Here is a 16,827-nt window from a genome sequence, read left to right as displayed (position 1 = left end):
TATTCCCCTTGCCATCTATTACTAACACATCTGCTTTGAGTTTTTTAATTTTTGCTCCTATTCAGAAATGAAAACTCAAAAGGTTTCCCTGGCTGTAGTAGATGTTTGCATTGTTTAATAGTCAAATGTAAATGCTCCCCAGGGATCAATATCCACGAAAGATTTCCAAGAAAGAGAAGGTGAAAGCCAATGTGATCATCACAAGGTTTATTAAAGGTAAATACTTACAGGGGAAAACATATCATGCTCCCTAGGACAGACAAGTGGTATGTATGTTGTTGGAATATCTCTGCCAAGGAACTGGTTTGTACAGCTTTTATAACCACGTGCAAAACAAGATAGATGAGAAACCAGCCTAGCAGTGAAATGCCCTTCCTGTAAACCCCTCAGTGCTTTGCACCTGGCATTACCTGTGTGCATTCCCAGATACAGTCTATGCCTCGCTATGCATCTTACTATGTTTTATACTAAAAGTTCACAAAGTGGTTAAACTTCACATTAGTGTGTTTCAGTGTATGCATACTTGCATGCATTTTACAGTAGTGAAAAAGAAACATGGTTAAGGATGGTGATTCTCTGGCCTCTTATATTATGTATTTAAATATAGCTGCCCTCCCCCAGAGATGCAAATACCAAACAATAAAAGCAGTTAAAATATACATCAGTGCAGGCAACCCAATTAAAACAATCATTAATGGGGACAAACCAGAAGCCGCACAGCCACATCAACTCCAGGCCTGAGACCAGAACCAAGTCTTAGTGTTTTTCAGTGTCTTAGAAAGGAGGGTGCAGCCATATTTGCCAGCCTTCCAAGTAGATCATGCAGGAAATGCAAGAGGATAAGCTAATTCTATTTTATTGTGAGGCTATACAGGTAGTCCTTGATTTACAACAGTTCATTTAGCGACTGTTCAAAATTACAAGTATTGAAAAAAGTGACCTGTGACTGTTTTTCACACAACCGTTGCAGCTTTCCCATGGTCACATGATCAAAATTCAGATGCTTGGCAACCGACTCATGTTTATGACGGTTGCAGTGTCCTGGGGGTCACGTGATTACCTTTTGTGATCTTTGGACCAGCAAAGTCGATGGGGAAGCCGGAATCACTTAACAACCGTGTTACTAATTTAACAGTTAACAATTGTGGCAAGAAAGGTTGTAAAATGAGGCACAACTCACTTAACTGTCTCGCTTAGCAACAGACATTTTGGGCTCAATTGTGGTTGTAAGTAGAGGACTACCTGTATTTACAGAATCATCCAAGTCTGAAAATACAACTCCCACCATCACCACCTCTTTTTACCACCTGAAAAGTTAGCAGTTTCTTGCTCTGCTCATTATTCACTTGTGGGCTTCCCCTCCTTTTACCGGATTGCTCTCTAGGCAGGGTATCTTCCTTTCGCCTCCCAAGGACATTCCTAAAAAACATCACAGGGGGATGCTGGCCCAGAGAGTGAGGGCTGTGACAAGGAAGCAGATGAGAACGCTTATTAGAAGGACCTGGAGTATACCCACTCCGTTGTATTGCACGGCAGAAACAGTGGAGGATAAGGGGTCCTTCAGGGACCCCAGCCCTATGCCACGCATGGCTTTACAAATAGTGGTCAAATGTGGTTCAACAAGAGTTCCTTCCAGCCCCTGCCGCCATGTCCGGCACCAGGGACCGGTTACGTGGAGAGATTTTCCCGAGGACTGGGGGGGGCGTGGTTTTGTGTGCTGCCTGAATCCCGCAGGCAGGGCTTTGCTTGTTTGTGCGGACCGGTTGCTGGCATGTGCGGCCCGGTACTAGTTCATGGACCAGGGGTTGGGGACCCTTGCTGTAGGTAACATCTGGAAGACCAAAGACTCCCTTGCTGCACTGACAGTGTAGAATACTGTATTTCATGGCCAACATAGAGAAGTTATTTTCTCCCTCAGGAATTTTTTTTCCTCAATTCCTCAGACTAGTCTACAGTCCAGGAACACCCTTGTGGTCTCCAATACAAGTACTAACCAAGTCCAGCCATAGTTAGCTCAAGGCCAACAGATGCTGTTACCTCACTTAGTGTTCACAAAGATGCAGTCATAGAACTATTTGTTGACTTTGTCTGAGGCCAGCTAGCAAGATTGGAAACGGTGATCATGTGACCCTAGGACACTGCATGTCCTAAAGACATGACAAGTGCCCAGCACCCAATTTTTTATGACATTACTCTGGGGGTGCTGCAACACTGATAATGGTGAGGACTTGTCCCTTTGACAGTCATAAGTGTGAGGATTAGGGCTAAAGTCACTTTTCTCAGTCTGAAGTGGGAGGATGAATTATACTGGACGGTACTGGGTGAGATTCTGCCAGTCCCTCTCTCTCAGCCCTAGGAATGAGGCAAAAACAGCCTCCGAAAGCCACCGCTGTTATTCAGTCGCGCATGACTCTTTGCGACCCCACGAACCACAGCACGTCACCGCGGAACAACGCTGACGTTCTCATCCTCTGACGTCTCCCTTACCTTTTCTGCCTTTGATAATTTCCAACATCCGCACTCTTCCCATGCTTCCTGTCCTCATTTATCGTCCAGAACGAACTCAAGCCACGTTTAACAACGGACCAGGCCAAAATTGTTATTCAACAGCTATGAAGCGGGGAGCCGGAACAAGCGATTACCAGCTACCCCCCTTTGCAAAAATTATGCTTCCGAAATCTCTTGATAGCGATTCCGCACGGAAAGGAGCAAGCCGCAGCCACCCCTCTCCATGTGCTACTCACAGCAGAAGCCCTTTTTTAAGCGCGCGCTTGGCGAGCGCCGCTGCAATTTAATCCGCGACATTGTTTTAGATCACAGCGAGAAGGGTACCAAATTACAGCCACTCTAGTCCTCTCCACGGAGATTTGACTTAATACGTGTTGTTAACGACGGTTCTAAATCCGGTTTAATTTTAAAACACGGCAACATTTCTCTTTTTCTAGCTGATATGCAAATTAACGCGCGGAATTCTGGGTAGAAGGGCTGGGAGTGAGTTTTCGGAGTTTAGACAGACCTGTCAAATAGATTTAGCGCGGGAAGTGGAGGGGATTTACCTTCTCTAATTAATAGGCGCACCAGATCGGGCTGAAAAAAAATAAAGTGTCTTTGCTGGAATAAATCAGTTCCGCGGAAGTACAAGGCAATTCCTTTCAAAGTAAATCGTGTTCATCTATATTTGTCTCCTGGTGTTTTTTTTCACTTGAAAGTTGGCTTAACTTTAATGCACAGGGGGACCTTCCGAATGAAAGCTCGACTGCATTCGCACAATACCTTGACCCACGGCCGAATGGGCTCCACTTCTTAGATTCGTGGGGCTGGCTGCGCCATAAACCGATGGCATGCCTGGGCTGCATAACCAAAAGGGGCTCGTCTAGTTTGCGATTCAGTGGGTCGTGCGAACGCAGTTCTAGCTCATTTGGAATTGGAACCGCAATCTCCCTTCTCCAAATCTTGGGTTATATTTGAGGAATGCTGGTATTTCTAAGTTCTAAGATGGCGGCGCCTGGAATGGCTGCGGCTGCATTGGCTTTTGAAGGTGAATAGTTTTGGGAGGGATAGTAAGGGCTATAGGCCACATGATCAGGAAGATTTTAATGCATTTGAGCAACATGGTGGAACTAAGGTAACATATGACATACGACCGACAATCTTTGCTGGCCTGGTGAGTTTCTAGTTGTTTTGGAACTGTTGGTGAGACCGTTAAAAGTTGTTGGCGCTGTTTGAATTTGTTCTACCAGCAGCAAGATCTGACTGCTGGCCCAGTGATGGATTCTACTGCAAATTAGGGCTGTTTCCAGAGGAGGCAGAGGAGGAGAGGACCTGGAGCTTATGGGGCGAAGGAACTGGAGGAGGCTGTCGGCAGGCCCAGAGGAAGAGAGAGAGAGGCTTTTGGAGGAGTTGGTGGCGGCAGCAGCAGCGTACTCCAGGGGCGAAAAGAAGCAAGGCCTCTTTAAGGAAAGGGTGGAAGAGTCAGGATCAGAAAAAGGAAAGAAGGCGAGGTTGTCAGAATACAAGCGAATTTGAGGGCTAATCCACATGGAGCCCCATTTCCATCTGTCTTGTTTGCCATCGTTCACTCCCTAGAGACTAAAATGGACAATGTGAAATTTGAGCGGGCCCCAAACAAGGAGTATATATCGGAGGTGGTGAGCCTTTGAGAGCTGTATGCAACGAAATTTCATTTTGACGTATGCCGATTGGTGTACATTCAAAGTGACAATAAAATTGTCATCATTTATTTCCTTTTCCCAAAATATTCGTGCAAAATCCATCGGTTTCCCTCATTCTTCTCTCTTCTCTGTTCGCACAAAATGCTTAGCCTGCGGACCGAAGTCGGCACAATGCGCTGAAGAATAACTAACCCAAAGAAGTAAGTTCACCAAAAATAACTAATCTCAGGTTGCCCAAATGAACCTCTTAAAATTGACAGTTCCCCTGGACAGGCCCGTGCTGCGAGCGGGCAGTGCTGTCTACCGGGGCAGAACGAGAGTCTTCTTCTTCCTCGCCCCGGTTTGGCGGGGTTCGCTTCTTGCACAGAACAAGACGCTGAAAAACTTCCCCGCGGGCGCTTGAACTACAACTCCCGCTAGCGGCGGGAGTTGTGGCGCTTGCGCAGTCAAACCAGGGCCGCCCAACGATAGAAGGGCAGAAAGGGACTTCCCCCATTGGTGGATGAGCAGGCCAGTTGGCGCGCGGGCTGATAAAAGGGGCGTCTCCCGACACTTCCGTGGCTTCGAGGTCGTGACCCCGGAAGTGTTCTGTAGGCGGAGACCCGCTGAAGGCGAAGGCGGCTGGCTGCTCGGCTAAGGGAACCCGGACGCTATGAGAAGCTGAGACGCCGGTGAGTGACAGAAACAGCGTGGTGGTGGCCGGGAGGAAACCCCGCTTAAAATAAGGAGAAAAAGGAGTCGGAGATGGCCGTTTCCACGTTAGTGTTCGGCGTGGGCGCCATATCTAAGTGTAGCCCAAGGACATCCCCCCACGCACACACACACACACACACACACACACACACACACACACACACACGGACCTTGAGGTAGGCTGGCCTGAGCGGGGTGCCTGGCCTCCAACCTCCCGTGGCTGGCTGGCTGGTTTCGGGGGGGGTGTAACTTATTCACACGCTCACACACTGTCAGCCCGATACTCCAATACTTGGGTTCTCTTAAATCGGGGGTCTTCAAACTTGGCCCTTTTAGGACTTGTGGACTTGCAACTCCCAGAATTCCTCAGCCAGGCACGCTGGAAGTTGAAGTCCACAAGTCATAAAAGGGCCAAGTTTGAAGACCCCTGTCTTAAATAGACTTCCTGCCCTTTTCCTCTTGACTGCAAGCGTCCCCTGCTTTCGTAGGTCTTCGTTTTCAAACACCTGTATGTCGCCTTTTATCCTTGTGTATGTGTTTTGAAAAATAATAAATTGTCTCTTAGTGCAGGGAATTGAAGTCCACAAGTCTTAAAGTTGCTAAGGATGGAGACCCTTGTGTTAGTGCATTATTGTTATCGGTACTGTATTTTGTGGTAGTCCCATGTGTACACCTACTCAAGCAACGCAGTGTGGGAAGTCAGCTCCCCAGAGAAGGAAATATTAAAAGGGCAGGAAAATACATTTCCTAAAAAGAAGTTTAAAAAGGCAGAAAAGCATGCCCAGGTTTTCTTAATAGCCCCAAGTCTCCCTCCCCCAAGCAGAAACCAACTCTATAGAAATGCAGATGTAAACCATTCAGGAAGGTTGAAGCTAAGAAGACTTCTAAAATCTACATACCCTGCCCCCAGGGAGGTGGGCTGGGACAGACAACCAGCAAGAATCCTAGAGGGGCACACCTAGGCTCAGGATAGAATACGTGACAAAGGAAATACAAAGCTTGAAACAGGAAATAACTCCAGACAAAAGAGTATAAAAACCCACTACCCACATGTGCTCACTCTCTCTTTTCCTGTTGGATCCATCCTTCTGTCTGGCTTTCCTCTGCAATGAACTACAACCTTCTTCCCAAAGCAGTTGCCATGTTTATTCCCCGCTTGGAGGAACCATGATGAAGACTTTTCTTCGTACAGCACAAAACTCATTAATAATAACCAAAGCTGTTTAGTCACTTTGAACTTTTAATTACTTGATGAACATAATATCACCGAGATTGTCTTTGGGTAACTGCTGCTTTGATTTCTGTAAACTCATGCTTGTGTTGTCAATGATATCATATTGAATTTGGCAAAATGTTTGGAACAATAACCTCCAAGATTATAAGACCATTTTTAAAGGAGATGTAGGAGGAAAAGTCCTCTGTTCTGGTGGGGTTTTTTTGTTTTGCATATCAAAGTCTCTTGTTTTTCAGGCTGGAGGCAGTATTGCAGAATGCTCTGAAAGAATTTGATAAGTTTTCACAGCCAGGGAGCAACTGCTATGTAGGTTAATTCTGACTATTTACTTGCAGGAACATTTTTTTTCTTTTTTGAAAATGGCCTCTCCATTCAATGGCCCCACAGCAGTTTCTGATGTAATTAAAGATCTAGATACTCAGATAGCTGTAAGTAAATTGGCTTGAAGTGACCATTGCATGGCATGCTAGCATCATAATGAAAAGCTGAAGGTTTGTGTTTTTTTAATTTTAATCTTGCCAAGATTGAAATCTAATGGTAAACAAACTTTGCAAGAATATATTGCTTTCTTGTTAATTAACAATATAATATGATCTGTGTGTAATTTCTTAAGTCAAGACATTGAATATGAGACTAAATCTTCAGAGTCCTTGTACAAATTAGAATTTAGGTTTGGTTTATTATTCTATCAATCTCTCTGTATTTTAGCAATTCATTCTTGTTGGAACCATTGAATATTTTATAATTATCCCCTATCCAGAAGAACCTAGTTTTAACTTGGTTTTAGGACAACAGTTAATCCATGAATGATAAATTGGATTGTACCTACTTACTGTGCAAGAAACATAAATTGTGAAACTTTCAAATAGGTGAGATTGAAGAAAAAGCCAATAGTCTGTATGTGTATTTCTTTAAAATAAACCTGAAAGAAGATACGTCTTCCTGGGAAATAGATATTGAGAGAGCCACGCGAAATCAGAGAGAACGCTTTCTATGCAAACCAGTATCCTAGCACAATGTGAATGAGGCAAAGTAATTAAACTTTGCCCAGTATTGGATAGGAAAGAGAATCTAAAGTTTATTCTGGCTTTGAGCTCCATGCCCTTCCTCGCTTTCATAGCCAGCTCTTTTTAATGGCAGATGGGTTCTCCTTTGACAAGAAATATTTGATTATATTGAAAGCAGTTCTGGATTCTCCCTCCAAAACTTAGTATTATTGTCTTTTTATCACAGTGTGTTGAATAAAGTAAATGCATGATAATAAGAATCAAATATTAACATTGTAATATTCTAAATATTCTTTTGTTTATTATTCTGCTTGGATCTTCTTGTTAAAATTGAAGTAATAAAGATTATATTGAACTTGCTATTTTTGATTGTACACATACAGCATGGTTTGGTCTTGAAGTGGTGTTACAAGGTGCAGTGTTAAAGTAAACTAATACAGCCTGAGCTGTATTAATATACTACTAACATGGCTCAGGGGGAAAAAAACTAAGAAATGGGCTGTTTACAATACTTGCTGTATTTTCACTGATAAGTTGCTTTTCTTAGTAACAGGTTACTGAACTCAATTAACATGTCCAAGATACTGACATTTCAATCTACACCTTGTTTTTAATTTTGAGGCCTGTTTCTTCTTCTAGCTGGTTGGTTTGGGTCCACATAATCCAAAAAAGAAGCAAGATCTGGATAAGCTCTATGACCTCAAGACTAAAGCTCAGCAGATTATGAACCAGTTTGGTCCGTCTACCTTGATCAATTTATCAAACTTTTCTTCAATCAAAGCAGAAGCAGGCAATACTCCTCCTCATAGTTCCATGGCAAACAATACCTCTGTGGCAAAGATGCCAGGGACCCCCAGCAGTGGGGGGCGCCTCAGTCCTGAAAGTAATCAGGTAATTGTCCAGGATGTGAAATGTAGTCAGCACAGCTGGAGGGCTCTGGGTGGAGGTGGCTTTAGAGCAGGGGTGGGAAACTATGGTCCTTTTCTGACTTGTGGACTTCAACTCCCAGAATTCCTGAGTCAGCCATGCTGCTTTAGAGGATCCACTTAGGGGTACTATCGTATATGTTGCTGACTGGAAGTGCTTCTAAGCAAGATCTTTTGATTTTAACTGCAGAGAAGTGACTATAGCAGAATGAACCTGGTAAAATATGCTAATATTTTCTATAGATATTAACGAAGAAGAAACTGCAGGATCTGGTTAGAGAAGTGGATCCAAATGAACAGCTGGATGAAGATGTGGAGGAGGTTGGTCTTAGCTGAAATGAGCATCACAAACGTCTAAGCCTCTCTGATTAAAATGTGCCGTTTTATTCCTTCTAATTTTTCGCTTGGGGATGTGTGTCTGTGTCTTAAGAATGCTCTGTCAGTACCTTGAATTATCAGAAGAATAACCTTCTGAAACAGCAGCAGCCATTCTTGCTGATGCTGAATTCCATTTTGACAGATGTTGCTGCAGATTGCTGATGACTTCATTGAAAGCGTGGTGACCGCTGCCTGCCAGCTTGCACGGCATCGCAAGTCTAACACTTTGGAAGTAAAGGATGTCCAGCTGCATCTTGGTCAGTGCAAAGATATAAATGTGTCTACTTCATGATAGCTGCCAGCTAACTTTATCACTTTTGGATTGTTTTGTCCATAACCTGCAGAGCTATGTAACCTAGGCTACATTGCAGGAACAATCACTTTCCCCTCCAATTATGTTGATACTGTGCCATCAAGTTGTTTTTTTTTATTTATTTATTTATTTAGTTGCATTTGTATACCGCCCTTTCCCTGAGGACTCAGGGCGGTTTACAGGGAATTAAAAATCAAAACATACAAAAGTTAAAACCAGTTAAAAAGTATTAAATTCACCCTGTACACTAAAAGCCCCAAATTAAGATTTTCTCCTCAGCCTGGGCCCGAGAGCTCAAAGAGCCAGGTCTTCAGGCCCCGGCGGAATGATCGGAGGTCGGGGGCAGTTCTCAGCTCCACCGGCAGCTGGTTCCAGAGGGCAGGCGCTCCCACTGAGAAGGCCCTATCCCTGGGTATCACCCGCCGGCAATCTCTCACCGGCGGAACCCTGAGCAGACCCTCCCTGTGGGAGCGCACTGGGCGAAGGGCGTTTGATGCCGGCAGCAGGTGTTCCCTCAAATAACCCGGACCCAGGCCATGTAGGGCTTTATAGGTAATAACCAGCACCTTGAATTTCACCCGGAGGGCAACCGGAAGCCAATGCAGCTCGCAGAGTAGAGGTGTTACATGGGAGTATCGGGAAACCCCCATTACAACTCGCGCGGCCGCATTCTGCACCAGTTGAAGCCTCCGAGTGGTCTTCAAGGGCAGCCCCATGTAGAGAGCGTTACAGTAGTCCAAACGGGAGGTCACAAGCGCATGAGTGACTGCGTAGGGCGTCTCGGTCCAGATAGGGACGCAACTGGCGCACCAGGCGAACCTGTGCAAAAGCCCCCCTGGTCACGGCTCCTATGTGATCTTCAAAATTGAGCCGTGAATCCAGGAGGACGCCCAAGTTGCGAGCCCTATCAACGGGGGGTAACACCTCACCCCCCATCGTTAGAGGTGGAATAACTTGGTTAACCCGAGACGCCGATATGCACAGCCACTCAGTCTTGGCGGGATTGAGACGAAGCCTGTTTCTCCCCATCCAGACCTGAACCGCCTCCAGGCACCGGGACATCACGGAGAGGGCATCACTGGGTTGGTTCGGGGTGGAAAGAAAAAGTTGGGTATCATCAGCGTACTGGTGATACCCCACCCCAAAACCACGAATGATCTCGCCCAGCGGCTTCATATAGATGTTGAACAGGAGAGGCGAGAGAACCGACCCCTGAGGGACTCCACAAATGAGAGACCTCGGGGCGGATCTCTGCCCTCCTGTCAACACCGACTGCGAGCGGCCCTGGAGGTAGGAGGAGAACCACCGTAGAACGGTGCCTCCCACTCCCAACCCCCTGAGACGCCGCAGCAGGATACCATGGTCGATGGTATCGAAAGCCGCTGAGAGATCTAATAGGACCAGGACAGAGGAGCAACCCCTGTCCCTAGCCCTCCAGAGATCATTCACCAGCGCGACCAATGCCGTCTCCGTGCTGTGTCCGGGCCTGAAGCCCGATTGGTACGGGTCCAGATAATCAGTTTCCTCCAGGAACAGAGGGAGCTGATGCGCCACCACACTCTCAACAACCTTCGCCAGAAAGCGAAGGTTGGAGACTGGACGATAGTTATTTAAAACAGCCGGGTCCAAAGCAGGCTTCTTGAGGAGGGGTCTCACCACCGCCTCCTTCAAGGCGGCAGGGAAGACACCCTCCTTCAAAGAAGCAGTTATTACTGCATGGAACCAGCCTCGTGTTCCCTCCCGAGCCGCATAAGCTAGCCAGGAGGGGCACGGATCCAACAAACAGGTGGTGGAGCTCAGTCTCCCCATGATCCTGTCCACATCATCAGGGGAAACAGGGTCGAACTCAGTCCAGATAACATGCTCAAGACCGCCTGATTCCTCCACATCAGACTCTGCCCAGTCAGAGTCCAAGCCGGTCCGGATCCGAGCGATTTTGTCCGTCAGATGATGACTGAACTCCTCGGCTCGTCCCTGCAAGGGATCCTCCCTCACCTCCTGGTTAAGGAGGGAGCGAGTCACCCTAAACAGGGCGGCCGGGCAATTATCTGCGGACGCGACAAGGGCGGCAAAGTAGTTAGACTTCGCCGTCCTTATCGCCGCAAGATAAGACCTTATAAAGGTTCTTAACTGCAATCGGTCGGATTCGGATCGGCTGGATCTCCAACCGCTCTCTAGACCTCGTCTCCGACGCTTCATCTCCCGGAGCTCCACAGAGAACCATGGAGCCCAGCGGGATCTGCGCCGAGTCAGAGGTCGCATGGGTACAACACAGTCGAGTGCCCTGGTGGCAGCCGTTTCCCAGGCCTCCACCAGAGCATCGACTGGGCTGTGGGTAAGGGTGATAGGTATCGGCCCAAGCGCCCTCTGGAACCGGTCCGGGTCCATTAGGCGCCTGGGGCGGAACCACCTGGTCGGTTCCGCCGCCCAGCGGCGGGGGATGGCATGATGAAAAACCAGCCTCAGGAGGTGATGATCTGACCATGACAGAGGGGTGATGGACGGAGAACCCCCTCCCAGATCATCCAACCACTGTCCAGACAGGAACACCAGGTCGAGAGTATGATCCCCCTCGTGAGTAGGGCCCTCAATAACCTGGGTCAGGCCCATGGCTGTCATGGAAGCCATGAACTCCCGAGCTAACTCCGACGACCCCCCCAGTGATGGCAGGTTGAAGTCACCCAGGACTATAAGCCTGGGGAACTCCACCGCCAACCCTGAGAGGGTGTCGAGCAGCTCAGGCAGGGCTGTTGCCACACAGCTGGGCGCCAGGTATGTGAGCAACAAGCCCAACTGAACCCGAGGACCACATCTCAAGAGGAGGGATTCACTCCCGGCCATCTGGACAATGGTGGCCTCCCGGGGACACAAAGTCTCCCGAATAACCACTGCCACCCCACCACCCCTGCCCTGAGCCCGTGGCTGGTGCAGCACCCGGAAACCTGGCGGGCATAACTCGGTGAGAGGCACCCCTCCCTCCGAACCCAACCAAGTTTCCGTGATGCACGCTAGATCCGCACATTCCTCCTCGATCAGATCACGGATGAGGGGAGCTTTGTTAACTACGGATCTAGCGTTAAAATAGACCAACCTGAGCTCGGGCCTGATCACCCTCATCCCCGGGTAGGAGGGTGCTAACCGGAGGGTCGGAGCGCGCCACCGCTCGGAGATAGCGGGGGCGCGATCCCAGATGTTGATATGGCCCTCCGCGCAAACACCTGCTGCCATTCCCTATCGCCGTGGGGATTTGAAGCCCCACCCCCACATTCCCAGAACCAGCAGCCACCTCCCCCGACCCCGTCCCGTCAGGACCTCTAACAGGACCAGACTGAGTGCCGGTTAAAGATTCCCTCCCTCCCCCCCTCCCTCCCCCTCCCTAACCTCTTAAAATAACCGGCTAAAAATTTTATCAGGGGCCTCTTAGCATGTCTTGACTCGAGGCCCCTATCTAAGCCCAGCCACCTCTCGGAATCCCAAAGCTTGGGATCGTCATTAAGGGGAGTATGGAAACAGGCGACAGGTCGCGCCCATGAGGCAGGAACTGCCCTAAGGGCATACAAGTCCGCTTCGGAGTAATAATAAATCATACTGCGCTGGGATAGTCTTTTAGGGCAGATGTTGTGTCCAAAGGATCGCTCAATGATGGTGTATAGATGGTAAAAAAAAAGTCCAGTAGGCACATCTCCTAGTCTGCAAAGCCATCTCAGCTCTCACCTGAGATGGAAATCCAAGGGACAACCTCAGTCGTCCTCTCACTCCGGCTGAGGAGTCCAATCAGGAGCAGAGAGAGAAAAGGGGATCCTGAGCCAGGGCCACCCCAACTGGTCTCTCACACCAGTGAGGTGGTTACTGGCCAGTCCAAAACCGTCCTCCCACCACGGTCCGGTCCCAGCCACACTGGACTATCAATAGGAGGGATCTTAATTCCCATCAGGTATGGAGCTAGCCATAATGCCTGCCTGTCAGCAGGGAAAGTAAGAACAGGCAGGCCAGGCCTCTGTCAATCCTCGCATCTCCGGCCAGCGCCACCAGTCCGGGGGGGGGGGGGAGAACAGGAACATTCTTTCCCAAGCACCCATCCGCCAGTCCAGGCAATCTTCTAACGGCGGAGAGAGGCAATCCCAGCAGATGTATTAAGTCCGGGAATTCGCCAACATGTCCGCCGGGGCCGATGACCAGGCCCACCATCTGCAGCCACCATCCGGGAGGAGAAAAAGGCTCCGCGCCGCCAAAAACGGCGCCAGCCAGCTGATGATCGTAAGAAGATCTCTGACCGGTGGGGATCGTCGCCGCTGCCCCTCCGACAAGCAGAGGGTATTCACGGCAAACAGGCAGAGGAGGGAGGGCAGGGCAAGGCGTCCCGGACTTCTCGGCGCCATAGCAGAGAACAGCAGGTCGGCAGGCAGGCAAAGTCTCAAACGCCGCTAGTTCAAATCAGAAGCCGCTAGCTCGGAGGGGGGGGCTCAGCACCACAAAAAGCAGCGCCCAGCAGCTGTTTTAAGTCCCCCAATCCCCAAAGTCGCCTTGGCAAGTCAGCAGAAGAAGGAAGCAAGGCAAGGCATCCCGGACTTCACATCGCTGTCATAATGCTCAGCGCCATAGCGAAGCTCAGCAGAACGGCAGGCAGGCAATTCTCGAGAGCCGCCAGTTCAGATCAACAAGCTGACAGTTCGGAAGGGGGGGGCTCAGCGCCACGAAGAGCAGCGCCCAGCAGCTGTTCCACAGTCCTCCCAATCCCCCACAGTCCTGCCGATCCACAGTCCTGCCGATCCTCAGCAAGCCGGCAGAAGAAAGAGATCAGACAAGGCGTCCCGGGCTTCATGGCGCTGCAACAGCGTTCGGCGCCATAATAGAGCTCGACAGGTCGGCAGGCGGCAGTTCTCCAGCGCCGCTAGTTTGGAGGGGGGGGGCTCAGCGCCGCAAAGAATAGCGCCCAGCAGCTGTTTATTAACTCCCCCACCCCCAGAGTCGCCTGACCATACCGTGGGCCTCCCTAAGCGAATTCCTTGGAGCCCTCGAAGAGCGCCCGAAGCTTAGATTGCGGCCGTCGCCATCTTGGGCCAAAAAAAAAAAAAACCTAGTGTTCTTGACACCTAGTGACTATATAGAAAGATTTTCTCCATAATCTGTCCCTCAACAGTTCTGTCAAATCTTCCACTGGTGCATTTATTGCCACCGTAGCTGAGTTTGTCTATCTTGTACCCCACCCCACCCCACCCCCACTTGTGCATAGTAGAATATTCATTGCTTTCTAAATGACTGAACCTGCTTCTCATGGCTGTTTATTACTTGTTTAAATTGTCTTCTGCTTATGATTTTATTTCTTCAACTACAAACCACACCGATGCTGTTGCTGCCCCCAGAACGCCAGTGGAATATGTGGATCCCAGGTTTTGGCTCTGAAGAAATCAGGCCCTACAAAAAAGCCTGCACTACAGAAGCTCACAAACAGGTAAGGATCTCTTCCCCTCTCCCCCCCCCCCAAATAATTCACACCTAAGTAAAATGATGCTGTGTGAAGCAGAGGGTTCTACTGTTCAAATTCTACCTAGCCTTTTTTTAAAAAAAATCACAATGCATGCCTAAATCTCTCTTCTTAATTGTTTATATGATTTAACCATAGAATAAATAATAGTATCTTCTGAGCTACACTTTTTCCCCACTTAATACTTCATTGCGGTTCTATTTAAAAAAAAATTGTGGGGAATGTTGTTCTGAACCAGGACTGCCTACCCTGAAATTACTATTTTGACCTAAAAGGGAATAGGTAAATAGAATCTTTCCTCCAAACTCAAAGGGCAATTTTGGAGATATAGAATGATATGCCTTGGGAGTAATTTAAACTGGGCAGAAAGGAGAAGAAACCTCTTTAACTGGAGCCTTAATCAAGCTTGAAAACTCAATAGCTACGGGTATTCTGGAGGGATGGATTCTTGGGTGAATTGTAACATTACCTGTTTGAGTTCCATTAATCATATTCCTAATTTAACTTACCAAGTCTAATGGAAGTCATCCACACATCTCTTTCCCTCATCCCCCAAGGCCATCCACACTTTCCATTATATCAAGAAACCCATGTTCATGCTGTCTTTTTTCCCCCCTTTTCAGAGAATGGCATTGATCCGCAAAACTACCAAGAAATAACTCTGGGAAGAAATCAAAAAGAAAAAAAAGAGACTCTTGTAAGAGAAAAAAAAAGTCTGCCTCTGAAGCTGTGGAGTGTCCTTGAGGTCATCTGTTGGATAATTATTATTTTTTTTGCCATGCTTCACAGAGAAGCATATATTTTCACAGTGCAGCAATAAAGGGTTACTAGAGAAGATCTGCCAAACATCAATAGGTCTCCTCACATCTGTTCCCCCAAAGGAACTTATCTCGAAGCATAGACTTTTATTTTCTCCTCCTATGTGATACACGGTGTCCAGGATTGTCCACGGGATAAAATATATTGCTATTTTTGAGAACAGTATTAGAAGTGGCCATAGATATTTTTTTTCCTATCCCCCCCCCCCCCCACACACACACTTGTAATGTTGCTGTTCAAGGTATTTGGATTTCTTTCAGAAAATGAATGAGGGATCTCAAAAGAAGACCACAGTATTGACAGGAGTGTTTCAGTTGGAAGCAAATTTCTTTCCTTTTTATTTAACAGTGGCCTGGGGGCAAAGTTGAATTCTTTTTGTACCACAAGTCCTGTAAAAATGCAGTAGAAACAGATTTGAGCTACACAATTTTAAAAAAGCAGTCTTCTGGCATGGTTAAACTGCCTTACTGTTCCCAAGATAGTCTCTGACAAACAGAAGTTTGGGTACAATTTGTGGTTTGTTCCTTTTTTCCCCCTGTAAGTGAGTGAGATACACTTTTTGACTTCCGGGAGGGCTCTGCATTCTAAAAGCACACTTGGCACCCAGCATTTTACTGGCATAGAAGTATTTGCTGGCTCAGATATTGTGGTGCATTGTGAAAGCGACTTCACTATTTCTGGAGGGGAAGGTTGTTTCTGAAGCAGACTCTTGCCGAAAATGTATATTCTCCCATCCCACTTCACACTTGATAAGCTATATTGGAGCAGCCAAGCGGTGGGGGCTGTGCTTGGCCAAGACTCTGAATGGAGGGAACAGCCATTGATTTGGGTTCCCCATCCTCATTGTCTTTGGTTCTCTGTATAAGGTCTGACTGCATCAGCTTTGCGTTGAGCCACCCAACAGGGACTTTAAAGAAGAATCTGTGTAAGTTTCCACTAGTTGAAAATGTAACAATAAATGAATACCCTATGTATCTGCTTTTCTAAGGTGTCTTGTGAATTATGCTAAGGCGGCATCCACAGTTATTGAGTTCTTTGAATAAGAAAATGGCATCAACAAGCTAGGTCAGTGGTGGCGAACCTATGGCACGGGTGCCAGAGGCGGCACTCAGAGCCCTCTCTGTGGGCACTCGCACCATGCCACGGAGGTGGCAACTGTCCCTCTTCAACCAGCCGCCTGCTAATTCGCCGAGGTCCCATGTGGCTGAATGCATCCCGGCACGGCTGGTTTCCCTCCCCCACTGTCCCATCCCTCCTGGCCTCACATGCTCTCCTTTTCCCAGGCACGACCCACTGCATCACCTCAGCTGTTGGCCAACCATCCATCTTGGAGGCGGCTTCTTTGAACTGCTGGCGATTGGCTGCGGAGCCCCAGAGTGCGCCTGTCGAGGGGCCAGCAGGCTGTGGCTACTGACGGGCACTGTTGGCCCCCATGTGCTTGCTGGCCTCTGTGCGGGGGCCGATGGTGTCAGGCAGCAGCTGCCCCAGCCCTTGCCTTGCCCCATGGCAATGGCACCCCCACCCTGCCTTGCCTCACTCCACAGGATGAGTCCTGCCTATCGCCCCACCTGCCAGAGACCTCCTCGAGCTCCCCCAACCCTGCCCACCCCCCACAGGTGTTCCTCCTCATGAGCAACATTGAGGTGGGCACACCCACCCAATCTTCCATGACCACCAGAGCCACACCCACCCAGTGGGCCACACCCACCTGGCACCCAGCGATAAGTGGGTTTTGGGTTGCAGTTTGGGCACTCGGTCTCTAAAAGGTTCGCCACCACTGAGCTAGGTGGACCACAGTGC

General features: G+C 48.4%; 1 protein-coding gene across 2 annotated transcripts; it reads left to right on the top strand.

Annotated features, from left to right (window-relative positions):
- The first annotated feature begins 4,750 nt into the window (after nucleotides 1–4,750).
- Nucleotides 4,751–16,026, top strand: TAF12 (TATA-box binding protein associated factor 12). 2 transcript variants are annotated; one of them, XM_081335406.1, is made up of 6 exons: nucleotides 4,751–4,843; nucleotides 7,746–7,997; nucleotides 8,276–8,353; nucleotides 8,553–8,667; nucleotides 14,087–14,175; nucleotides 14,832–16,026. In XM_081335406.1, exons 2-6 carry the CDS (start codon nucleotides 7,830–7,832, stop codon nucleotides 14,865–14,867), a joined length of 486 nt encoding a protein of 161 aa, XP_081191532.1. In that variant the 5' UTR covers nucleotides 4,751–4,843; nucleotides 7,746–7,829; the 3' UTR covers nucleotides 14,868–16,026. The 2 variants fall into 2 exon arrangements, with proteins under 2 accessions (XP_081191532.1, XP_081191531.1); XM_081335405.1 differs by lacking the exon at nucleotides 4,751–4,843 and adding an exon at nucleotides 6,303–6,527.
- Nucleotides 16,027–16,827: the final 801 nt, after the last annotated feature.

The sequence above is a fragment of the Vipera berus genome (genome assembly GCF_964194415.1).
Source record: "Vipera berus genome assembly, chromosome: 9".
Lineage (NCBI taxonomy): Eukaryota > Metazoa > Chordata > Lepidosauria > Squamata > Viperidae > Vipera > Vipera berus.
This window is presented reverse-complemented; position numbering and strand designations above follow the sequence as displayed.

Bases quoted from the DNA above. Each gene is read 5' to 3' on its own strand.
- TAF12 (XM_081335405.1), top strand. From the start codon at position 6,459: ATGGCCTCTCCATTCAATGGCCCCACAGCAGTTTCTGATGTAATTAAA. The intron at 7,998-8,275 runs GTAATTGTCCAG...TATTTTCTATAG, and splicing joins TCAGTCCTGAAAGTAATCAG to ATATTAACGAAGAAGAAACT. The intron at 8,668-14,086 runs GTCAGTGCAAAG...TGCTGCCCCCAG, and splicing joins GGATGTCCAGCTGCATCTTG to AACGCCAGTGGAATATGTGG.